Genomic DNA, 26,830 nt, shown 5'->3' with positions numbered 1-26,830 from the left:
GTAAATCGACTGTGGCCAACACGACATCGTCGTAAAATTACTTCATCACGTCTTGACTGGCAACCCAAGTAGGTATAACCGATTGTTGGCTTCAATTCATGGAGTTTGTTTCTTCCTACTTGAGTGTCCCACTCTTTTTGCATCAGGTCCCGAGTATAGCTTCTGATAGTGGGTTTGAAATCACTGTACGGGATTAGCAGTGGAGATAGGGGCTTTTCAAGAGCTGGTTTTGCTGCAGCATCGGCCTTAGTGTTACCTGCTATGCCGACGTGACCTGGCAACCAGCAGAGGACGATGTCATATTGGCCAGTAGAAAGGTCGTTGTACAGTTCTAGTATGTCCAGGATGATTGGGTGACTTGAAGTCACGTTTAGAAGTGCTTGAAGGCAGGATAATGAATCTGTAAAAACGATGAAGTTTTTTGGAATGATTTGCTGTTGAATGTAGGTCAAAGCTGAGAAGATAGCTTTGGCTTCAGCGGTGAAAATGGAACTGTTGTCGGGGATCCTAGAGGAGACAGTCTTGGCTCCGATGACTGTAGCGCTGGCAACTTGGCCATCGTCCTTGGATCCGTCTGTGAAAATGGATCTGTGAGTGTTATACTTCGAACGTAACTGGTTGTATTCCTGTTGGAACACCAAGGGATTTGTTTCAGACTTTTTGAGTTTGGTGAGGGTAAGATCGACCTGTGGTTTCACCATTTGCCATGGTGGTGAGGACAGAAGTCGGTATGGTGCAATGATGTTGAGATCAATTTTAGCTGCAGATATGTGTGGTTTGATCCTGATTCCAAGTGGTGGAACCAGGCTTGGCAGTTTAGGAAATAAGTTTTCATAGAGTGGGTTGAAAACACAATTGTATGCTGGATTGGACTCATTTGAACGAAATTTAGTGATATACTGCAGTGAGAGTTTAATGCGGCGTTGTTCAAGGGAAGGTTCATTGGCCTCCGCATATAGACTGTCTACCGGAGAGGTCCTAAAAGCTCCCAGGCAGAGCCTCAGCCCTTGGTGGTGGATAGAGTCTAATTTTTCTAAATTGCTTTTGCAGGCTCCACCGTAGACAATGGAGCCATAATCTAGTTTACTGCGAACTAATGATCTGTACAAGTGAAGTAGGGTGGTCTGATCCCCTCCCCACTCTGTATTTGAGACTACTTTTAGCAAGTCTAGAGCCTTCAAGCACTTTGTTTTCAAATATTTTATGTGTGGTAAGAATGTCAGGTGGCGGTCGAATATGAGTCCAAGGAATTTGGCCTCTTCTACTACCTTGATGGGAGTACCATCTAAAGTTAGGTCTGGATCCTTGTGTGGTTTGTATTTACGACAAAAGTGAATACAATTTGTTTTGGATTTTGAAAACTTTAAACCATTTTCATTGGCCCATTTTTGGATTTTGTTAAGGCAGAGTTGTAGCTGCCTTTCTATTGCGTGCATGTTCTTACCACGTCATGAAATATTGAAGTCATCCACGAAAAGGGACCCATCAACGCAACTGTTCAGAACGTTAGTGAGGCTGTTAATTTTGATGCTAAAAAGTGTGACAGACAGGATGCTGCCTTGGGGGACGCCCTGATCTTGGTGGAAATAGTCAGACAGTGTGGAACCCACCCGAACTTGAAATTGTCTGTTATTTAAAAACTGAGATATGAATTGAGGTAGTCTACCCCTCAATCCAAACTCGTGTAAATCTTTTAGGATACCATGTTTCCACGTTGTAACATATGCTTTTTCTAAGTCGAAAAAGATAGATACGGTATGTTGTTTGTTGAAAATGGAGTTTTTGATGAATGATTCCAGACGCACCAGATGGTCAATGGTACTTCGGTTTTTTCGGAAACCACATTGGAGGTCACTGAGGAGGTTATTGGTCTCCAAGTACCAGATTAATCGATTGTTGACCATGCGCTCCTTGGTTTTGCAAACGCAGCTAGTTAGTGATATAGGACGGTAGTTTGAGGGATCAGTATGATCGCGGCCGGGTTTTGGTATAGGGATGATAATGGCATTGTGCCACGAAGGGGGGAAGTGTCCGGATGTCCAGATGTCATCAAATATATTTAGGAGTGTTTCCAAGCCTGTGTCAGGGAGGTGTTTCAGAAGCTGATAATGGATTTCATCAGCTCCTGCCGCAGTGTCGTGAGCCTGTCCTAGGGCAGTACGTAATTCATGGAGGGAAAACGTTTCGTTGTAATCCTCCCCATTATCAGAGTTAAAATTGACTGGTTTCTTTTCTTGGTTGGTTTGGTATTTCTGGAACTGAGGGTTATAATTTGATGAGGAGGAGTGGTTTGCCAAAGTTTCGCCAAGTTTGTTTGCAATTTCAGATTTATTTGTTAGGAGGGAGTCACCATCTTTCAGGTGGTGAACTCCTGATTTTGACCCTTTGCCCTTAATCTTTTGAATCATGTTCCACACCTTGGACATGGGTGTGCGGGAGTTGATTTTTGACACATATTTCCTCCATGACCGGCGTTTAGTTTGTTTGAAGGTACGTTTTGCCCTGGCATTTGTCATTTTAACAGCATTCAGGTTATGCACTGTAGGATGTTGTCGGAAATATTTTTCCGCCTTCCTCCTATTTTTCCTAACTTGTTTGCAGTTTGTATCAAACCATAGTTTGCGTATGTGCGGGTTTGCAGAGGACTTTGGAATAGTTTTGTCTCCGATGGCATTTAGGACGTCTGAAAATAGTTCAATGGGGTCAGGAACATTCCTGAAGTTGTCCGGCTTAAGTTTTCTGAACATAGGGTTTGGAATAAAGGCCAATTGGCCTTAGTAAAATTTGGTTGATAGGAGTAAGAATTGTTGGGAAGTGGTCGCTTCCACAAAGGTCGTCATGGACCGACCATTCGAACTCATTTAAAAGATTAGAATCTGTAAGTGATAGATCGAGAGCAGAGTATGATCCAGTGGCAGGATGGAGGTAGGTGTTTGATCCATCGTTGAAGATGCATACATCATTATTTGAGAGAAACTCTTCAAGGACCTTTCCCTTACTATTTGTATCAGTACTCCCCCATAGGGGGTTATGGCTGTTGAAGTCGCCCATGATTATGCAGGGCTTCGGGAGTTGATCATATAAGTTCTGAAGATCTGATAGGCGAACAGTTGAGGTGGGAGGGAGATAGAGGGAACATAGTGTAAACCCTATGTTCAGAGTCATGCGGACAGCAACAGTTTGTAGGTTGGTTTTAAGTGGAACGGGGCTATGAAGGACGCCCTGCCTCACCAGGATAGGTAAGTGATTGTTTAGTTACTCATGTGCTTGTATTGTATGCTACCTTTATTAATACCTTCAGTATCCCTGAATTGTCTCCAGTGTTTAATGTAATGAAGAGTGCGAGGACATAATAAAGCACCAACTAGCATATTGTACGGCTTTAGCAAGAAACTTTCTTTATAAGCATCTATTTGAAACATGAAGCCTCCAACGGTACATGTGTATCGAAGAATGTGCAGATGACGAAGCCAAAATTGTGAATTACTAGGTGGCATAACCCCTATGGTAGAGAATATGAGCCTTGACAGTTGATGTGCATCACATGACATAAGCTCCTGGAGCCTGCGATCACTGCTTTATCTATAGACAGTGATCTTACAGGCAGTGACGTATTTCTCACAACGATCATGTAAATATGTGGCTTTGTGAAGATTTCATTTTTCTTTATGATACCTTTGTAAATATGTTATGTTGAAGGGGTGGCGAACATGTGTCACTCTCCGGAGTAACTGGAAGAAATAGAGATCATTAATTCATATGTAATTCAACGTATATGTATTATATCCTTGCTTAATAAACAATAGCTTCGAACTGACCATCTCCTTATATATATTTTCTCGAGTAGTTGTCACTGGAACACATATTTATAATTATATGCAGGTAAATGTAGAGCATAGGTATAAACATTCTTGAGATATATTTTGTTCATCGCGTGACAGTGCAGTGATTTTAACGTAAATGGTTTTCATTCATTCGAAAGTTGTATACTTCTCAAGGAGCTGATAATGCACATTGACTACGGCATTCCTTTTACCAGACAATGCTTGTCTTCTACATGAGCATGTGATGTGTTTTGCAAAGATTATGAACATATTTCCATTGATACTATTTGTACGGCTCAGCCTGTTTGCTGGTTCAGTATAGAAATACCATTCATCCATCGAAACATCCGTCTACCCCTTTATGTGAGGTGAGGTGAATTTGGGTTCAACGTCGTGCTTGAGAATATACACACGCATATGACGACGTGCATGCGTGTGAATGTGTATGTGCGGCTGCTTGTACTAGCCCAGACTGAAGCTGGTTTTATAGTGCTAGCCCACTGAGATACCATGCCGCAGTGAAGCATGGATACCTCACTCAGACACATTATAATGACTCCGAGCCAACCAGTCCTTGTTGTACCCATTAAAGACGAGCGCCAGGCAGGGACCAACAAGTATCATATTTTAACGTCTTTTGGTATGACGCGATCGGGGATCGAACCCGCGACCTTCCGCTCTCCGGGCGGACGCTCTAACCACTACACCACGGAGGCGGTCCTATCCCTTTATGTGATACCTGCTATACGTGTATGCGTATATATTCAACATGATGAGATAGAGACCACAGCTCGACTCTTTGAGAAATGTTAGTGTTGAAGACAATGATAACTATGCATGACTTGACATGATACAAATCTTTCAAATGAATGAGGAAGGAAGCTGCCAGTCTAAATGTAATGCACATAACGCAATACATGAGACACGGCATTAATGCCATTTCATTGACTACACATATCACGAACTGCCATGTTGGGCGAAGTGTCGTTTGACTGTTGACTCAGTTGAGATGTTGATTCATGTGGTGTGCCTGTTTTTGTGGAGTGTCTCTCTTTGTTCCGGACAAATATGTGAGTACGGTTTACTACTTCACTTCTTCACTATATCAAATCACAAGTACATACCCAGTGAGACTGGAGTATCATGTTTCTATTCGACGATATGAAATAATGTATGGATACAGACTTTGATTTTTGAGTGGATTAGATTGCTGGCTTTCTATTCTGTCGATTAGGTGTCTGAGAGTGTGGGTTCGTATCCAGGATGGGACTCTACCCAACGAAAGTACTAGAATCTGTACTTTACTGAGAAAGTGTAATCCCAAAACTAATAATGAGATAAATTAACCACTGCATTGTTTTCTTATAGGAAAGCATACAGTATGTAGTCAAACGAAACATTAATGTTTAAACCAGTTCAATCTTTCCTGACTGTGTAAACAGGTACTGGAATGTGTACTTGAAAGTGTAATCCCCAATATAACTTAAATTACAGATTATTTTCAATTCCACCACTGGCATCAGGGGTCTATTTACACATGTTCCGACATAAAGGTCATCGCTTACAGATTATATACACTTAAACACCGTTGTGTCGAAGTATCTGCGCAAATATTTCGCATTACCCGATGCTCGACATAACCGAAATGATAACTAAACTGAGAATACGAAGGGACCAAACATATACTTCGACACAACCGTCGGTTCGACACATGAGTGTTTGACTGTACAATATACTGATTACGCCTTGTATTAGATAACACGGCTCACCCTTCTGTTTCAGCTGGGGCGGTGTTTGACTGTACAATATACTGATTACGCCTTGTATTAGATAACACGGCTCACCCTTCTGTTTCAGCTGGGGCGGTGTTTGACTGTACAATATACTGATTACGCATTGTATTAGATAACACGGCTCACCCTTCTGTTTCAGCTGGGGCGGTGTTTGACTGTACAATATACTGATTACGCCTTGTATTAGGTAACACGTCTCATTCTTCTGTTTCAGCTGGGGCGGTGTTTAACTGTACAATATACTGATTACGCCTTGTATTAGATAACACGGCTCACCCTTATGTTTCAGCTTGGGCGGTGTTTGACTGTACAATATACTAATTACGCCTTGTATTAGATAACACGGCTCACCCTTCTGTTTCAGCTGGGGCGGTGTTTGATTGTACAATAATAATAGCATGCTTGTAATGCGCTGTTTTCCATGTACAACATGCTCAAAGCGCAAGACATAGATGTACATACAAACAGACTATAGGAGAGAATAAAAGATTAGATAGATACATGGAAACAATGCAATGAATTATCGTTAACAATCATAAGCTAATCTGAAAAAGTGAGTCTTTAGTTAAGATTTAAAATTAGAAAGTTCTGTGCAGTCACGTAGATATTGAGGTAGTTGATTCCAGGCTGTAGAGGCTGCATACGAAAAGGACCTTTCACCATACGTAGAAGTCCTCACAGTGGGGATAACGAGGAAACGTTTATCCTGTGAACGGAGAGAGCGACATGGGCGGTGCTGTGTGAGGGACTGATACGAAGGGGCAGATCCAGACAGACAGCGGAAAGTGAGGCACAGAAGCTTGAATTGAATCCTATAGTGAATGGACAGCCAGTGTAAAGAATGTAGGAGTTTCAGAGCGTCATCAGATTTACGTGACTGGGTCACTATACGTGCAGCAGCGTTTTGCACACGCTGAAGTTTCCTTATCTGTGTCTTAGTGGCACCAGTGAGAAGACAGTTACAGTAATCAATCCTGCTCATAACTAGAGACAGGACAAGGGTGGTGGCAGATTCGGTGGTGAGATATGGTCGGATATGTCCAATCACAGGGGTTCGAATCACTGTTTGGACAATAATTTTTAAAAATAAAAATCTAGATTTTTGCAACCGTATATTGTTTTTATATGTTATGAGTAACTTATATTTCAAATTTGAACGAAATCGGTGAAGAAATGGATTTTTTAGAAAATTCTCCCGCTTCACTCATTTCATAAAATACACAAGGGATGACACTCGCGATGCTCAGAGCATGATCGAAAACGGCACGAAGTATGAATGTATAGTAATCTATTGTCCATAGAATTCCCCAGTGACAAACATCTGCCTCACATAATGACAGATGTAAATCAAATATGTGTATATTGAAAATATTTCTTATTATAAACACAAAACTTTCATATAAAAAAGACATCAATGTTCGAGGGTTACTCCAACAAATTGATTCTGTATATGAATTATTTGTAGACTACATCTGATTGTGAATGGTTTTAACAGAAATGTAGTTTAATTTTATGTTTGTGAAAGTGTTCCAGAAGTTTAGATAAATTTGTTTCACCTTAAGGAATTCATATTATTTCACAATATTTAGTTTGCAATCACCAATGCAATTTTTTTGTGTTGATAAACTCTACTCTTTTTCCAACATCATTTGTCATCTCATGTACAATACTAGCAATATAAGAACTGTTGGAGTTATGAAATATTCATGACAAATTTAGTGTTTTATAGAAATGGGAAATAAATATGTAAGTAAAGATTCAGTTTGTATATGGTAATTATGTAATCTATCATTATGGACAATGAAATGCATTGATAGATAACAGAAAAAATGTGTTTGATTGTTTTATTAATTTTGAGACCATCCATAGGGTTTATCCAGGAACAAATAGGAACAAACGTAACTGGGTAATGAAAACTATTTGAAAGATGAAAAGCTATCTTGCTTCCCACAAGCATTTTCAAAGTGAACCCAAACTAATTTGATTCTCGAAAGTTTACCAAGGCAAAATTTCTTGAGCTCTGTTTGGCATATGAAGTTAAAGTGAATAGAAGTTCTCTCAAGAAAGTTATTGCTACTGAACTAGCACAGAAAGTTCTTTCCTGTGAGAAAAATTTCAAAGCCTGACCTTTTAAACATAGGAATCTTGAAAACATTAACAACAACAAAAATAGAACCATGGACTCTGTAGTTCATGAAGGTAGGCAAGGGATTAGTTGAGCCACTGCCAGCTAGTTGAGCCACCAGGTTTTACTTCCATGTTAAAAATCATCTTGTGAAGTGATGCACCTTACTTCAAAGGTTTTCTAATGATGCACCCTATCGTATAATTGATGTTGCAGTTTGTAGCATTTTGATTGTTTCAGGGGGAATATATTACTTTTAGGATTGAAAAGTGAATTCATGTAACCGTTTTTTATGATTTTTTACTGAAGAAATGACATAATTTCAAAATGTTTCTTGATATTTTCCAACAAGCATATATATTTTGACTTAAATAACTGCAGTCAGTTTTACAATATTGCTGTGTATATATGAATATGTTGACTAATGGGGTAAGGTAATACAGGTATGATTAAGAAGTTAAAATGTAATTCATATATGACTGACTCAATAGATGAGATTGAGAATTGATTTTTAATGGTTTCATTGTTGATAATGCTTGAGTTTTTTGACTGAACTTGAGTCACAAGTATTTCTATAAGAGTTTTTCAAATTTTAGAAATTCTCCTATACAAGGGAAATGACAGAATGATGTAATTTTGATTACTTTCACAATGCAGCAAAAAGCCTATTTGACTATGTTCCGCAACATGAGGATGGCGGCAATAAGTTCAACTATCGTAAGGATGTCTCACTATGTAGGCAGGTATTACTGATTGAAAATGTATTATTGAATACAAGTACCAACATGTGAAATGTTTGTGTGTGTTGTATTATACTGTGGAAACTGTATGAAATATTGAATATTAAATCAACAATCATCATGAATTGATATTGAATTGGAAGTCATTGGATATAACTGAAAATGTTGTTGACCTATCATATTACATGTTAAATCTAAAAATAATCTATGAATTTACAGAAGTGAAATATTTTCCGATTTGCGTGCTTGACATTTTTTATAAGGCTGTCAGATTTTCATTTTATTGCATTCACCACCTAAAATAATTTTACTCACCATGACAGAAGTTCTAAAACCATTTTCGAGTTTTCCAAACATATCAACTGTCAAAACAATATTCCGCTATAATTGCACACGTGGAAATTGACCAATGAGAGCCGTTTTGTGTTCCGAGTCAATCCGAGAGTTTCGGACAGTGTCGATGTTTCCCGAAGGGCGGCCAGACGTTTGTTCAAAACGGAGGGTAGTGGTAATGCGAGGGTCAGTGGTCAAATATGAAATGCAGTTAGACGAACTAAATACGATGAGCAGAAGGCCAAAAGAATAATCTACACGCTCAACACGTTGTTTTGTGAAAAACGTAAGGTTTGATCGAACGCACGTTAAAATAGTCGCGCCGTGCCGTTTTCGATCATGCTCTGAGCATCGTGAGTGTCATCCCTTGTGTATTTTATGAAATGAGTGAAGCGGGAGAATTTTCTAAAAAATCCATTTCTTCACCGATTTCGTTCAAATTTGAAATATAAGTTACTCATAACATATAAAAACAATATACGGTTGCAAAAATCTAGATTTTTATTTTTAAAAATTATTGTCCAAACAGTGATTCGAACCCCTGTGTGTCCAATAGTACGCAACTGAGCAAAGCAGCTCTGGACTAGATGGGAAACGTGATCATCCAGTGACACATCTGAGTCGATAATCACACCAAGGTATTTGACCTTGTCAGCGATTTGGATGTTTGTATTATCAAACCTAAAACATGTAAGACCACACTGTGACAATATACTGATTACGCCTTGTATTAGATAACACGGCTCACCCTTCTGTTTCAGCTGGGGCGGTGTTTGACTGTACGATATACTGATTACGCCTTGTATTAGATAACACGTCTCACCCTTCTGTTTCAGCTGGGGCGGTGTTTGACTGTACGATATACTGATTACGCCTTTGTATTAGATAACACGTCTCACCCTTCTGTTTCAGCTGGGGCGGTGTTTGACTGTACGATATACTGATTACTTTGTATTAGATAACACGCCTCACCCTTCTTCTGCTTCAGCTGGGCGTGTGTTTGACTGTACGATATACTGATTACGCGTATTAGCCTTGTATTAGATAACACGTCTCACCCTTCTGTTTCAGCTGGGGCGGTGTTTGACTGTACGATATACTGATTACGCCTTGTATTAAATAACACGTCTCACCCTTCTGTTTCAACTGGGGCGGTGTTTGACTGTACAATATACAGTGGAAACCTGATAAGTAAAATCTCAAGGGACTCGCCAAAATTGTTTACTTATCAGGTATTTTACTTATCCAAACTTATAAAAACCTGCAAATGACAACCATATGCATGTATATGTATGCATATGTAACAATGAACAACTTATCAGGGCTGGTGTCCAGTTGTCAGTGTATTGTCAACTGCATGACGCCAGCGAGCTGTAAGTAGGATGTTTGTTTGACTGGAGACTGACACGACTACCCCTCATGTCGGATTATGTGGTGATCGCTAATTTAGTTATCCAGTCTCTTTTGTTAAGTAATTTACTTCCAGGGACCGTGAGAGACGTTTAGTTAAGCGGTATCGTTTACTTATCCGAGTTCAGTTAACCAGACTCTAATAATGATAATTAATGAAGAAATTTGCCGGGACCAAAGAAAATTGTTTACTTATCAGGTCTGTTTAGTTAAGCGGTCTTTACTTAGGCGGTTTCCACTGTACTAATTACGCATTGTATTAGATAACACGTCTCACCCTTCTGTTTCAGCTGGGGCGGTGTTTGACTGTACGATATACTGATTACGCCTTGTAGTAGATAACACGTCTCACCCTTCTGTTTCAGCTGGGGCGGTGTTTGACTGTACAATATACTAATTACGCATTGTATTTGATAACACGTCTCACCCTTCTGTTTCAGCTGGGGCGGTGTTTGACTGTACGATATACTGATTATGCCTTGTATTAGATAACACGTCTCACCCTTCTGTTTCAGCTGGGGCGATGGGGTAGCCTAGTGGTTAAAGCATTTGCTCGTCACGCCGCAGACACGGGTTCGATTCCCCACACGGTAACATGTGTGAAGCCCATTTCTCATGTCTCCCGACGTGATATTGCTGGAATATTGCTAAAAGCGGCGTAAAACTAAACTCACTCACTCATTCACTGTTTCAGCTCTCTGGCTTAATTATGACAATTACAAAACGGAAAACACAAGTTCCTGGTGGGCCGCCGTCAATACCGTTTGTACTAGATCAGGCGGGCACCTGTTTGTACCTCGGAAGCAAAGTAGCCTGGATGATCTGACAAACCTACTCGATGAGAACAAGGTGTACTGGGTTGGCGGCTTTCAGTATTCGTCTTTGATATGGACAGGTAAAACCTCTCCCAAACTTTGCTTACCTCCCAAGACTACAAAGACGATAATACCGGTTAACCGGTATATTGCAAATCGAACTTCACAATACGATACATTGCGGTACACTTTTCGCAACAGATTCACCCGATACCATCGGTAATTTCCGTGATGTAGTCAAAATTACTAATAACCTTTGTATTTCCTATATATTATTATACATTAATGGTTTTGAGAATGTTTATTATTCACATAATTGCATTTGCGTGACTTTTAAACTAAATAAATAAAAAAATTAGATTGGTACCGGCAAACCAAAATGGCGGACTCCGCTGCAGATGCTTTTTCTCAAGTTCCAAACTTTAGAGCGAAGTCTTCAGAAACATTTTCAATTGATCTCTTGTTCAAATACATTTAATTCCTGCAGTGGCCATTGGCATTGTTTCAAACGAAAGGAAACAGTAATTTCATTACCTTAACCCAAGTGTTACACTTTCACAATATATTGCAATACATATTGCAATACGCCAACACATATCACAATATATCTAATAATTGAACATTTTGGCGATACCCAACCCTAATTGACATCTGCTTTAATAATATGAAATTACATCATGAAAACTATCTCCAAGATTTCAATCAAACTGGAATAGGCTAACGACTATTAGTCTATATATTTAGTGAATGATTCAGGATAGCTGTTTTATAAATTTCAGAGTGCACCTTTTACCTAATGTTTGTCCGATGTCTGTTGTTTCAGATAACAACACCAGATACTACACCAGGGTCGGGTACATCTCCACCGACGAGGGCAGCAAACGCAACGCGTTTTACTCCAGACAACAACTCGGCATTTACTTGTCGTCTGTCATGTGGAAGCTATTATGGTCTTTTCGGACTAAAGGTAGGTAACGTTATTGCATAATTTCATTGTTATGTTTAAAGCTAAGGCGCTTTAGTTTGATTTATTGTGTAGCAACTGTTTTGTATGTGGGTAGCCTAGTGGTTAAAACGTACGCTCTTCAAGCCGAAGACCAGGGTGATGATGATTTGTATGGAGGAGCATGTACAGTACGCATGACCCCCAACCCCCCCTCCCCAACATTTATGTAAAAAGTAAGTGACCCCTCCCTTCATGTCATTTACAAAATCAATGACCCATTCCCATTACTTTCAAGCATAATTCTGTAATATTTTAAGAATTATTGCTGAGTCTTGGCGTGAAAAACTAAACTCACTTCTCTCACACTATTGCATTGACTGTACTTTTAAACCAGGGATATAATTGCTATTGTCTCGGCCTCCTGAGCACACAGCTGAAGTTGAAAATTGTCCACAAGAGGAGGGCGACAGAGATCCGATGTCCAGGGGACTACAATGACCTGTGTGGCGATGACACAACGGTGACCGTATATCGGAGAGGTAAAGTAGTAGTACATCGCCTTACAAGATTACTCCTTTCATAAAATATATAATATATAAAACAATTTCTAATTGATAGGCTTATAAAATAGGTAAATTTGAGACAATAGTATGTACACAAATAAACAACTCCCAAAACAACAACAACAACAACAACAAACCAAACAGCTATCGGTTATTAAACCATATGCTCTCTCTTTTAAGCAGATTGGGGCGGTGGGATAGCCTAGTGGTTAAAACGTTCACGCGTTACGCCGAACACCGGGTTCGATTTACAACATGGGTACAATGCGCGAACCCATTTTTGGGTCCCCCGTCGTGCCATTGCTGGAATATTGCTTAACGGTGCCTGAAACTGTACTCACTTTAAGCAGATTACAACTTCCTTGAACTGATCTTAAAGACTTTCAGCAGAAAATCAGTTCATGTTTGTTCGAACCGTCCTTTTGAAAATCATGCTTGATTACTCATAAAGTTCTAAATACAATTATGTATGACTGTAAACACTCGTTAACACTGCATTTTGCAAGAAGAATGAATCGTGTATGTGATCGCCCGATGCACATCAACTGATCTGAAACTTTGTGTTACAACATAACGTATTGCTTCAATAGATGTTTGTGTTCCAACATAACTTTAGGCTACAACAGAACTTTGTGTTACAACATAACTTAATTGCTACAACAGAACTTTGTTTTACAACATAACTTATTGCTACAACAGAACTTTGTGTTACAACATAACTTATTGCTACAACAGAACTTTGTGTTACAACATAACTTATTGCTACAACAGAATTGCTATTGCTACAACAGAAGAACAGATTACCATTTTAGGTTGTGATTATTGAATGCCATTTAGAAAGTGGTCAAATGTAACATATGTTATATTTAGGATTACTTTCTTAGTAAAGAACAGACTCTAGTACTTTTTTTAACGTTGGCTGAGCGGGTTAGGCGGCTGACTTTGTGTGCTGGCGATTAGGTGCCTGACTCTGAGGGTGTGGGTTGGAATCCCGGATGGGACACAACCCAACAAGACTACAATATTCTGTACTTTACTAAGAAAGTGTAATCCCAAATATAACATGTGTTACATTTTAAGTTACCCATGAAGATTCGGATTAGACCTGTTTTAAAACAACCCGTGTTCGTCGTAAGAGGCGACTAACGGGATCGGATGGTCAGACTCGCTGACTTGGTTAACAAATGACATCGTATCCCAATTTCGTAGATCGATGCTCGTGCTGTTGATCACTGGATTGTCTGGCCCAGGTCCGGTTATTTACAGACCGCCGCCATATGGCTGGAATATTGCTGAGTGCGGCGTTAAACAACATCCAAACCAAACCATTCCTGAGGTAGAACATAGGGGCGTGGAAGTTAGCATGTATTATGTGTTTTGAGCAGTTTTTATACAATTTAAATATTCTGTTCTTCACGTTGTTTGCACATGCTGTTTAGTACTAAAGTGAATGTACTTTGGTCCAAGAAAATTGAGATATAGTTTGTTTAGAGCTTGAAAACGGTGTAATAATCTACACCGAAACTTTGAAGAAGTTGTTATTCAGAACGTCGTATGCTTTAACATTGACTCGCCAACTTATGGAATGCCCATCAAACGATTATTATTGTAGATAAGACGACGAACGTTAACATCTCACCATCTGGGAGGTGTGGCTATGCAGAGAAAAACAGGCATACCAATAAAAAACAGGACTACTTATCATACCATTTGACTGAGGACTGCGAGAAGACCAAGAAATTCTCTGCATGCAAGAAAACTACAGGTATATGTGATAATTAATACTATAGGTTTTGCCTGTCACGATATAGCATATTGTGATACATGGATAAGAAGCTAGATGGTCTTTTTTTCTATTTGAGCTATGATGACATAGTGAGTGAGTGAGGGAGTGAGTGAGTTAGGGTTTACTCCACTTTTAGCAATATTCCAGCAATATAATTGCGGGGAGCACCAGAAATGGGCTTCCCGATGTGGGGAATTGAACCCGGGCCTGCGGCGTGAAGAGCGAACGCTTTAACCACTAGGTTACCCCACCGCCCCTAAGATGACATAGAGAAATGTATGCACAAGGTATAACCCGCAGTTGTTTAGTTTCGTCATTTACATTTACGTGTCAACAATAGGCGGAAGAAGCCACAGGTAAACTCTTGTTTTCGGGCCTGGTGTTGACCAAGAATCCTAATTAGGGGATGTCTATGATCCCGCAGGACACAGGCGTCACTTTATGTACCCACGTAGGGGTTCGATTTTGGGCCTTCGATATGACACCGCCTGGGTGGTCTAGAGGATAGAGTGATGCCTGGAGAGTGGAAGGTCTGTGGATCGAACCCTGGCCGAATCAAAGCAAAATTGTCAGAAGATCGCACGTGTTGTTACTCTGCCTGTCGCAAGGCATTACGGATGGTATTTTGACATTCAATTACAATTTCTGGCAATTTGTTTTTACCTGAATGTCGTTAACAACTTTAACGTGAAGTGAGGTGAGGTGAAATTGGGTTTAACGTCGTGCTTAAGAATATTTCGCTCATATGACGACGTGCATGCGTGTGTATGTGTATATGCGGCTGCTTGTACTAGCCCAGACTTAAGCTGGTTTTATAGTGCTAGCTCACTGAGATACCATGCCGCAGTGAAGCATGAATACCCCACTCAGACTCCGGGCCGACCAGTCCTTGTTGTACCCATTAATGCCAAGCGCCAGACAGGGACCAACAAGTACCATATTTTAACGTCTTTTGGTATGACGCGGTCTGGGATCGAACCCGCGACCTTCCGCTCTCCGGGCGGACGCTCTAACCACTACACCACGGAGGTGGTCACAACTTTAAGGAAAACTATGGACTACCCTCACATGTTAAATCATATAGTCCTCTACCATTGTAGTCTGGCATCCAGAATGTGAATATAGTAACCTTTAAAGTATAATGTACGACCATTTTCACGTTATGCCGATCGATTTGGACAATGCCGCATTTGACAAAAATAGACATAGGCATTTAAACAGTTCTATTATTGCCTTTTACTCAATTGTAAATGATTAAATGGAAAATGGTATCATGGATTTGAAACAGTTCATTTCATGTAGTTTCTTTGCACAATCTTGTTTTGACCAGTGTCAGCAGGGGGGGTTATCAGTTCATGCGATTCCGCCTTATGAGTAATCTAATTATTTCAGGTTTTCCGTTTTCCAATTGTTCTGGAAACGTATGTGTTGCCAATAGAGCTAGCACATGGGAGGAAGCACGCAGTGATTGCAGACTGGTTAAAGTGACAGACGCAAATAGAAAGAATCTTCTGACTGTGATGAAGTTCGCCGCCTACTGGATAGGTTTACGGCGTGTTACAGAATGGAGATGGATTAATGGTATGATTATAGATCTGTATAAGCCTCGTCACTGGTTGAACATTTGAACCTGTCTTCAAGTTTCTTGTTTTACATGTATGTCATGCAAGTTCAGTTGTAAAATTTAGTAGTTCCAAGTGCGTTATAATATCAAGGTAAAGCGGTTGGTTAGTTCTAATGATCTAATCTAATATGCACACAGATGCGTTCATATATTCAGCCTTGTTGACAGCATTCGATAGCATTGTGTGTCATTCTTGACTCACAGACGGTGCATGTAAGTATATATTCATCCGTATTAATGGCATTGGACATATCAATTTTATCTTACCTCACACTTAAATGTCGTTTTCTGATTGGCTGAGCCAATCAATGTACTCCGCTTACAAGCAAGTAACATTTCCTATGTTACCCGCTGGAAATGCCAAACTATGGGATTTCGTTTGGTACTTCGTGTTAGTAGAGTATAGGCTGTTGTTGTGATGATTTTTATTATGATTCAGTACCCGTGCTTCAAACAGTTCAAAAATAACATTGAGGTGTTCGGTAAGATGATTACGTTGTTCACTGGTCCCTCGGGGCCCATGGGTTGAAACAAACATAGAGGGTACATCAACCCATGTCCCTCTCGTGGCCAGAGAACAACTTATAATAATCTTCCAATTTGACAGCATTGGACATGCCAAATATGTACCATATCTTCCTTAATAGGAATACCAGTGGAAATGAAGTTTACTCGTGAGGACATTTCAAGACAATGTCTGGCTGCACGACATGTAGGTGGCATATTATCCATGGACTGGTATAACTGTTCAGAAAAATACCCAGCTGTATGCCAATCTACAGCTGGTAAGTATGTCTTATCTCAATCTGTAAGAAGCATAAAAGGCTCATAATCATTCTAGAGAGTTAGATTTTCTGACGTTTACTTTAACATTTGTAATGCTCAAATATTGTCTATATTTCCATGACCAACATGGGGATGGTTTTAGCAGAATATCCGCCATTTTGATTTTATGACGTCACATAGGTGTGACCTTTGTGTGACCTAATCGATTGTTGAACCCTTAAGCCCCACCCTCCTTTGGGAGTCCCCTTCCGGCCCAGGTGTGTGTGTGTGACCTTCAGGTTGACCTTAGTGGCCTGTGATTATTATTCAATTATCTTATGAGTGGTATGAGTTTGCCGAGTTTCCCTCGAGTGTTCAAACAGCAAAATCTCTTTTCAACGTTGAATTAATATCACAGTATGCATATGAGGGGAATTTAGCTGCTATTTATTACGTTAAAAGTTGTGAAAATATCAGAGCGCATTTTGTTAAATCAAAGGTATCACTAGCCAGTTAAAATATGCTGTCATTTGGTACACAAGGAACAACTCCGAAGTTCTGAGTATTTATTTTACATATCCGTGAACAATAAACAATTGTAGCTGTTAGCAAATAAAATTCATGCGCCATGTGGGCCCGTATATATACGCGTGAATGGGGCGCAGTCTATGCACTATACTAAGAGCAGAATCGCATGCTCGCTGAGTCGGGCCGTAACTGAAGAGACATGTGACAGCTGTGATTGGATGAAATAGTGTAAGGTGTTATGTTTGTTAAAAACACCTCCATCCAGTCATTAAAACTGACCACCATTTCAAGTATTTAATGCTGTCATTTGTATCACCATGATTTATGTTTATGCGTGTACAGATATGTTCCAGTTGGTGCGTACTTAAAGGGTTGATGTGTTTAGCTTCCTGTGTGTGGCTTCCTATGCTCACAAAGTTAGCCGGTTTAAGTTGACCAGTACAGGCCAGACTGTAATCATGTGTACATGGAATGGTCGTTGATAATTTTCAGCGTGGTGGCGCACAGCCTACAATGAATGTATGCTGACAAGTGGTCAGCTTCCGTTATCTAGGGAGAGAAATGTCTGACCTGAATTAAAGACAGGAAATAGTAAGCAGTTGAGGACTGATGGTCACTGAATATCTCAAGTAGGGTGTCAAGTGGTTGTACAGTGATGAAATGATTTAGCATTTGTCATATATATTACTGAATAAGAAAACAAACCTACATGTGTTCTTCTGTAAAACTTTCCAGTGCTTTTACTAAAAAATTTAAAGCTGAACTTTACTCTCAATTGCAAACATAAAAAACCCATCTTATGTCCATGAATACTATATATGACACTTTTTTGACATCATGTGACACATAGGTTACTCACATGCCGTTAGCCGCTCTTATTCCACAGACAGTACAATGAAATACTGGTGTAAGCTTCTTGTGACTATATTGTGTGGGTATGAAGAGGTAAGGACCTCCTGGTGTTAAGAATTGTATTGTAGGTTAAATGTTTTCAGTGACATAGGGAGGATTATTTATCAGTTGTAAAACAAAGATTTGTACAACGAACAGTTGTCTAATGTCAATCCTCCAGCAATTCATTAAGTGAGTGAGTGAGTTTAGTTTTATCTTGCACTCAGTAATATCCCAGCTCTATGGTCTGTAAATAATCGAGTCTGGACCAGACAACCCAGTGATCAACAGCATGAGCATCGATCTACCCAACTGCGATATGATGATGAGATGTGTCAACCTGCGCCAGCGAGCCCCCACCACCCAATCCCGTTAGTCGCCTCTTACAACAAGCATGGGTTACTGAAGATTCATTCTAACCCGGACCTTCACGGGTACAATACATTAAAAAACAAAGAGATATACAGATTTCATTGTTTATTAGCTCCGTTTCAAATTAGTGGGCTTTCGGATAGGAGCTCTCTCAAATGTCTACTTTACATGTTGTGCTAATTGTCTTATTGCCCTTCCTCATCGTCTTGTCCTTCACTCTCTACATCAGATGTCATGTCTTCATCATCATCATCAATTAAGTCTTCTACCCAAGATTTATATTGGTACAGTTTGGAAAACACGTCATGATACAGATTATTTGTGTCTCCTACACCTTTCAGTATTCCTTGTGGCTTTGGACCCCACTGCATATGATACATGTAAGTAATAAATCGGGCATACGTCTCTTTAAACGTGCTCCAGATGAATTTTTTTCAGTTTGCTTGAATCATGTCTTCATGTAAACCTCTTTTTGTGTACAGCAGTTGTTTCTCATCCAAAAAAGTCTTTATTCAGCTCACGTGTACGTGAATACATTTGTCTTATACCTTGCTCTTTGAGATCAGCCATCTTATTTTACCTGTTGTTTTGTGTGACATCGCTTAACGATACATCATCATCATTATCATCATCATCATTTTCCATTTCAGGACATTGTTTATCGTGTAAATGTCTTTGTAAGTTGTGGTTATTACTAAACACTTGACCACAATAGTCACAATCTGACAGAGGACGTGGTCTCTTCACAGCAGAGAAGTTGTCGTCTTCCTCCCACTTCCTTTTAACTTGAGGTATTTCAGGTGGACCCACTGAAGACTTTTCAGGACACCAGTTTCTTCTATGTTTTTGCAAATCATGCACGTCTTGAAACACGAGTCCACAGTCATCACAAGATGACATTGTTGGGAGGTTTTCTACACACGTCTGCTCACTCTGAACGTCTAACTCGGACTGAATCGTCCTAGCTTGAAGGCCTCCTTTTAAACTGAATGTATTGGGACAAAGTCGCAAGTCGGGAGGTGTTTTGGGTTTTAGATCAACCAACAAGTATCCATAAGGTTTCTGGGTAGCCCTTTGAAATGGCTCCATGAAATGGTCTGTGTTACCTCGATACATTTGCCTCGCCAAAGTCATGATGGGTTTTTGATCAATAGGGTTGTTGAACAGAAGCAGATAATGACAGTTTCTTCATTATGTGGGATCCTTACTGTAATACAAATTCTGGTTCAAAGATATCACTGAGAGATTACGATGATGACTTCCTTCAGTAAAAAGATCTGTAGTGCATGGATCTTTGCTGGCAGTGGACTTTAAGTCGTCGAGGATAACCACATTCACAACACTGGGGTCCAGAAACGCATCCTTTTGAGGTGAGAAGGAATGCCTCGTAAGGATAAACACAGGCTTGAATGGTGTTATACAGTGGCTGCCATTGTTTGTAGAGCCATATAATACGTTCAGGATGAGGTTTAATGTTCATCCTTTCTAGAAGCTGCTTCACTAAGTAGGTTTCCCCACAGGAGGTGGGCCCTGAGACGATCATGGTGAATGGATGGCGCAGCCTAAATTCTTCCAATGCACTGGTTGCATCATAGGTGATGGTACTTGTGGTGGTCGTGCTTGTCGTGGTGGTGGTTTTGGTGGTGCTTGTGGAGGTGGTGCTTGTGTTGGTACCTCTGGGAAAGTTGTTTATCCCAAGGTCAGCTTGTTACATTGTCTCCCTGTGAAATGAGGTCAACCTGAAGATGACACACACCTGGGTCGGAAGGGGACTCCCAAATGAGGGTGGGGCTTAAGGGTTCAACAATTGATTAGGTCACACAAAGGTCACACCTATGTGACGTCATAAATCAAAATGGCGGATATTCTGCTAAACTCTCTTTCCTCACCCCCCCCCTTTTTTTTTTACAACAGTCGCCTCTTACGTCCACCATAGTTACCTAATCTGACCTCTTCCATTGGGCGAGTAAGTTTGGTTTTACGCCGCTTTTAGCAATATTCGAGCAATATCGTGGCAGGGGACACCAGAAATGAGCTTCACACATTGTACCCATGTGGAGACTCGAACCCAGGTAAACGCTTTAACCACTAGGCTACCCACCGCCCTTCCATTGGGTGACGCACGTTACACACTTTACTTGAAGTTCCCTTCTTTCATGTGTAATAGATTACATATTTTTATCTTTAGAACTACCCACAGTGGCCAGCCCAGGGACCGACCTCGTGACAACTCCTGTATATGTAACAGGTAAACCATGAAAGCCTCAGTTTAGTCACTTTATGTGTGTAGGTGGTGATCGCTTATCGCATTCTTCTACACGTGCATACATCAAGTGAGATATTTCTAACGCCGCTTTACTAAGTACTTCACGTATATTACAGCGTCTCAGCGAGTAGTAATGCAGGTCGCTCACGTGTACCTCTTGGGTGAGTGAGTGAGTTAAAATTTATAGTCACATCGGCAGTATCTCAGCCATATCGTGACTATGAAAGTTGTAATTTGTAAATGTATAAATGAATTAAAAAAAACAAACTTAGATACTTACCTGTCTGCAAAGGACAGTAAAGTAATAAGCATAAAACACTATTTCTATCTTTAACAGTACAATACAAACATGGCTATAGGTCGCCAACAACTGAAGGTAGATCACCATACTAGGGACCATGCGGACTTACAGTGCTTTTGCTACCTGCATAGACCCTAGCTGGATTGACACCATCCCATCAGTCGCTGGCAGTTGTATTAGAGTTTAGCTAAACATTAAATGAACATATATTTTGTGCTGTATAGTGCTGACAAAACTAGGTAAATATACCATAGCAAAATATAGGAATGGAGCCAACTAGAGTTTCCGACACGCTTAAGGAGTCGGTGAGTTTGTTTACATCGCTATTAGCACTACTTCAATAATATCACCTGGTGGACACCAGAAATGGGCTTGGCACAATGTACCCAGGTCATCGGCGTGATGAACGAACACTTTAACCATTGGGCTACCCCACCGCCCCATACGCGTGGTATAACTCACAGAAATATTAGTGATGTATTCATGTATTCAATGCTCCCACTATAACCATGTCTGTATGAAGTAAATTTATTTCAAATCTTAATATCTTTGGTTTTAATCTATTTTATCGTAGGTCGACCATGCTTTTATACACATAGACAAAAGTGTCGCAACACCTCATATTGTTCATAGTATCAATATGTTAACCAATTAATTAGCTATTGCAACGGGAACGTATCCAAACTTCAACTGTACTTACTATCTAGATAAATTGAATAATTAACGAATAATTAAATAGCAAATCGAAATGAAATAAAAGAAAAACTGCTTTGTTCATAGAAGAAATCATGCATAAAAACTGACTCATTTGGTTGATAACTATGGTCGTATGTCGTTAACAATTGCGGTCGAAGAAATGTGGTACAGCAACGCCAAAAGGTATTTGGTCCATTATATTCCGTAATGCGCTGTGATTTTTGCGACGCCAAACACGAGTTCAGCCGTCAGTCTCCATGACCTCAAATGTCGGTGACCTCAACCTTGACACCCGTGATGCTTTGTGCTCGGGGATAACAAATGACATCTGATAGGCCATCTGGTTCTACACCGGCCGATTTACTGGCGATTTCGTACCGTTCTGTTGGACAAACGACCATGTGGAAGGCACTTCACATAAAGTGTGTGATTCTGAGAAGAGATGTATACTCGTCAACCTGATGATCCTTTAGGTCATAAGTTTAGTGATGATTTCTGGGCCAATCGGCTGATAGTCGATGGATGACAACCAAGATCTCTTGCAGTAGCCCACAATGGCATGCCAACATTCTACAGTTATAGAATATTTAGTTAAAATTATAACAGTTTACTGAAAGTTTACTGAAACATTTGCCGAATGAAGGATACACCTACTGATGTTCGTCTTCTATGATAGCATGTGTATATCAACAATCAATGTATCCTGCACCCAAATGGTCAAAACAATCATATAATCAAACATAATTATGATATGAATATAGGTGCTATGTGGGGTTACAAATCATAGGTGTTTCGTTACTTTTCTCACTGTGTATATATATTTCCGCATACCCGCCTGTTCATTTGTTTTAACAATCCTAAACGTTTATCGCTGCGAGATAACCGTGGATGAAACAGTTATATTCTTATTACCTACCGATGGTATGTGTTATTATCTGTATATAATGCTTTAATCATCTCTTTTTTCCATGCATAGCTGGAGCTGTGACAGCGGGTGCCGTGGCGGTGATAGTAGCATGTGGTATACTTGTATTTATAACACTGAAAACGTGAGTTAATGACACCAATACTAATATTTGATAAAATTCTTAAAAAACAAACAAACATTATAACCATGCATTTCGTGAACTTGGTTGTGTTACAACTGTAGCCCAGGTTCGATTCTTCTCCAGAATATAATATGTGGAGAATCAAAAATTTCATATCCTCGGTGAATTCATAATAATTTAATATCCTCGGTGTTTACATGACTGATATTTTTTTATACTAAAATATATAAGGCAGTCAAATAGTACATTTTTATCAACAGGTGCAAGATATTTGCACTATGTTTTTCTTTCTTTCTCGTTTCAGAAAGAAGATGTACCGCTTTAAGATGAAGACACGATCTAATAGACACATCGGTCATTTTCCGGGAGATTTATCTGAATCCTCAACAAGAGATGGTCAAGACAAGACTCCATCAGACAAAGGTCCGTGTAGTCTGAATGATGGGAATTATTGCGTCATTGATGACCTCGAGTTGTCAAGGCTGTACCACCACACCACAGCAGCTCCTGGGGGGCATGGAGGGTATGATACGACGCGACACGTACAACGTGTACTACGTCTGTAGCGACCAGAACTGGGATACGACCAGAACTGGGATAAACAGTCCACAATTTCGTAAAACCCTATTTACTGCAGTACTGCTCCCGGTTAACTCTAAAACTTAAGGCGATCTATGCGCGGAATATGATTTAGTTAATGTTTTGTGAGGAGACACTGAAAATTATCAGTTACATATTTCCATATTCCTCTGCAAATATGTAGCTCACATTTAATTTTCCAATATAGGTTGGAAGAACCTTAAGAGTTTCTAATTATTTTTGTACTCGTCAGTTATTCAATCGTTTATATCGTGTGGCAATTCCCACTCAAGCAAACCTCTCATGGTGTACGACGTTTCATTTTCATTAACTTTGTTGTTTTATAATGCAAGCATCATGTAATTTACATCACGTAATAAATATCATATAATCGGCCACGTTAATGGAAATAGTTCACACTCTATTGTGTTCTGAAATAATTCTGATTTTTGTCGTAATAAGCTATGTAACTGTGAAAACATTTCCGTATTCAGGTGTTTGTGACCGAATTTGCTGCATTTTAAATGATCCTTTACTTTAAATTGGTTGCATAGTTCAGCTGTATTGGGTACGGCTCAAAGCTGAAGCCAAACAAATCACATTTGGGACCGTTTATAATTTATGGCTGGGGGTGTGGGGGGTGATGATGATTTTAGGGGGGTCACCCATTTTGTACACAAATACTAGGGGTGGTGTGTGTGTGTGAGTGTGTGAGAGAGTGGGAGAGAGAGGGAGAGGGGGGAGAGAGAGAGTGATGTTTTGTACATGACAAAATTTAAAAACGATGCTTAGACATTATGGGAATAGTGAGGGCCTGGGAGGGCGGTCATTGATTTTGTACTTTACATGCTGCATGGGGGGTGTCACATACTTTGTACATAAATTGTAAGGGGAGTGGGTCATTCACGTTGCACATGCTTCTCCATAAAGATCAGCATCACACCACATCAATTATGAACTATCCCTTAGATAAAAGTGTTGAAAACAAAATATTGTAATATCATTCAGGCTGAAAGGCAAGAGGGGGTATGTGTCGGATATATAACTTCCATCACAGAGAATGAAAGGAGGGAAGGGCGTATATCGGATATATTAACAGAAGAGGCCAAACCTTTTCCACGTCCATAAGTAATCTCTACTAAAAGCAGAGTCGAATGTACAATTCTGACTATATCATGAGCATGTATTTGTTTCAGCAGTATTACAGGTGTGCGATGTTGTTGGTAAACAGTCATTGATTGTCATCATACGACATCTCACAGAATGAAAGTTGGGAAGGGTATACATGTACATCGGATATATAACTTACACCACACAGAATGAAAGTCGGGAAGGGTATATCGGATATATAACTTACACCACACAGAATGAAAGTCGGGAAGTGTATATCGGATATATAACTTACACCTCACAGAATAAAAGGCGGGAAGGGTCTATCGGATATATAACTTACACCTCACAGAATAAAAGGCGGGAAGGGTATATCGGATATATAACTTACACTTCACAGAATGAAAGTCGGGAAGGGTATATCGGATATATAACTTACACCTCACAGAATAAAAGGCGGGAAGTGTATATCGGATATATAACTTACACCTCACAGAATAAAAGGCGGGAAGGGTCTATCGGATATATAACTTACACCTCACAGAATGAAAGTCGGGAAGGGTATATGGGATATATAACTTACACCTCACAGAATAAAAGGCGGGAAGGGTCTATCGGATATATAACTTACACCATACAGAATGAAAGTCGGAAAGGGTATATGGGATATAAAACTAACCCCCACAGAATGAAAGACGGGAAGTGTATATCGGATATAAAACTAACCCACACAGAATGAAAGGGCGACAGTTCTAATCATTCAGACTGAAGGTGAGGAGGGGGTATATAGCATGTTATAAAACTATGCCAATAATGGAATGAAAGACACACACACACACACACACACACATTACACACATGACACATACACACACAGTCACACACACACACACACACACACAACTGCTCTCTCCAATTAAAAATACTTGACAACCATTATTGGCATGAGTATATTACAAGTCAGTGTGCTAACTGGTTTCCAAATTTTGTTACCCAGTCGGGCTACCTATGCCTGAAAGTTACTAGCCCACAAAATAATTCACTAGCCAGAAATTTGAATGTAGAAACTGAGCAAAAGATTGCAAAAATAGATGAGAATAAGATAATGTCGGCATGGCATGGGTTTCATCATTAATCTGCTGATATGAGGAACATTTTTGTCAGACCATAATCTCGCATGATTCAAAAGTTTAATTATAACTTAACAAGTCAGAGAGAGTGAAATATTTACAACATGACCCCGTGAATTGGGTGTGGGATGGGTGGGGGGGGGGAAGAGAATGGTTTCTTTTGTTGTATTGGATATGCTGCATTATGCATGCAGATGCAAGTCACATATATCTTCATAGCTGCTTAAAAACCTGTAACATTTATTGGTGTTTGACACAACCTACCTACTGTGTGTGTGTGTGTGTGTCGCGTCGCGTGCGTCGCGTGCAAGCGTCATGTGTTGTTGTTATAACTATCTTATTCACTTTTATATTTTATTTGTGCCATCAAGTAATTAGTGTCTCAGAGGGCCAACTGGCGGGTGCTCTTTTAAATGTATCATACTATATCTATACATTTTGTACCACAGCATGTGACACTTTGAGAAAATAATTTCTTCTTCTTCTTCTGGCGAGGTGGGGTAGCCTAGTTGTTAAAGGCGCCCGAAGACCCTGTTCGCTGATATTGCTGGAATATTGCTAAAAGTGGCATAAAACCATACTCACTCACTCGCTCTTCTTTTTAAGTGCCTTAATCATAAGCGCAAGCTCACACACCATTTCACTTTAGACATATATACGTGCTGGTATTTCTATGACCGAACCCATTTATAGGCATTTTTCTACCATCTATTACTGAACATTCCTATGGTTGATGATTTGCACTGGATATAAGCTGGATATCCCATATATTTCCACATACCTGCTCCTGATCTGCATAACAAATATTTTATTGAAGAATACCAAGCAGTCCAAACTACTCATTATCACTATTCTTTCACAATGTATAGATTTCTATATTGTAAGAGAAACAATTAAAATCACATCCAGGACCTACACTTTTACCGAATATCTTAAGATATTCAATATCAGTAACATATGTGCCACTATGCTGCTTCATGTCATACCCAAATATATTTAGCCTTGTAGGGTATCTGACAAAAAAAGAATCTTAAATATAGTAAGCAATAAATACACAAATGCTGGTCTACTAATGTTTCATTAATTATTATGTGCATTACATACGAAAATATGCCATATCTTAAAAGCTATACATTTTCACTGCATTAAGATGGAATAACATTTGTCCCACCTGTCCTTGTGCA

The 26,830-nt window shown here is 39.7% G+C and overlaps 1 protein-coding gene across 1 annotated transcript; it reads left to right on the top strand.

Annotated features, from left to right (window-relative positions):
- Nucleotides 1-3,210: 3,210 nt before the first annotated feature.
- Nucleotides 3,211-23,472, top strand: LOC124276135. Its single transcript, XM_046711809.1, has 10 exons — nt 3,211-3,239; nt 10,741-10,753; nt 11,864-12,007; nt 12,381-12,525; nt 14,162-14,314; nt 15,728-15,916; nt 16,607-16,744; nt 20,704-20,763; nt 22,755-22,827; nt 23,132-23,472. The coding sequence occupies exons 1-10, from the start codon at nt 3,211-3,213 to the stop codon at nt 23,391-23,393; spliced, it is 1,206 nt and encodes a 401-aa protein (XP_046567765.1). The 3' UTR covers nt 23,394-23,472.
- The last annotated feature ends 3,358 nt before the right edge of the window (nt 23,473-26,830 follow it).

Source organism: Haliotis rubra, unplaced genomic scaffold (assembly GCF_003918875.1).
Source record: "Haliotis rubra isolate DU_JTF1 unplaced genomic scaffold, ASM391887v1 Scf206, whole genome shotgun sequence".
Taxonomy (NCBI): Eukaryota; Metazoa; Mollusca; class Gastropoda; order Lepetellida; family Haliotidae; genus Haliotis; species Haliotis rubra.
The sequence above is the reverse complement of the archived record's forward strand: the minus strand, read 5'-3'. Positions and strand labels throughout refer to the sequence as shown.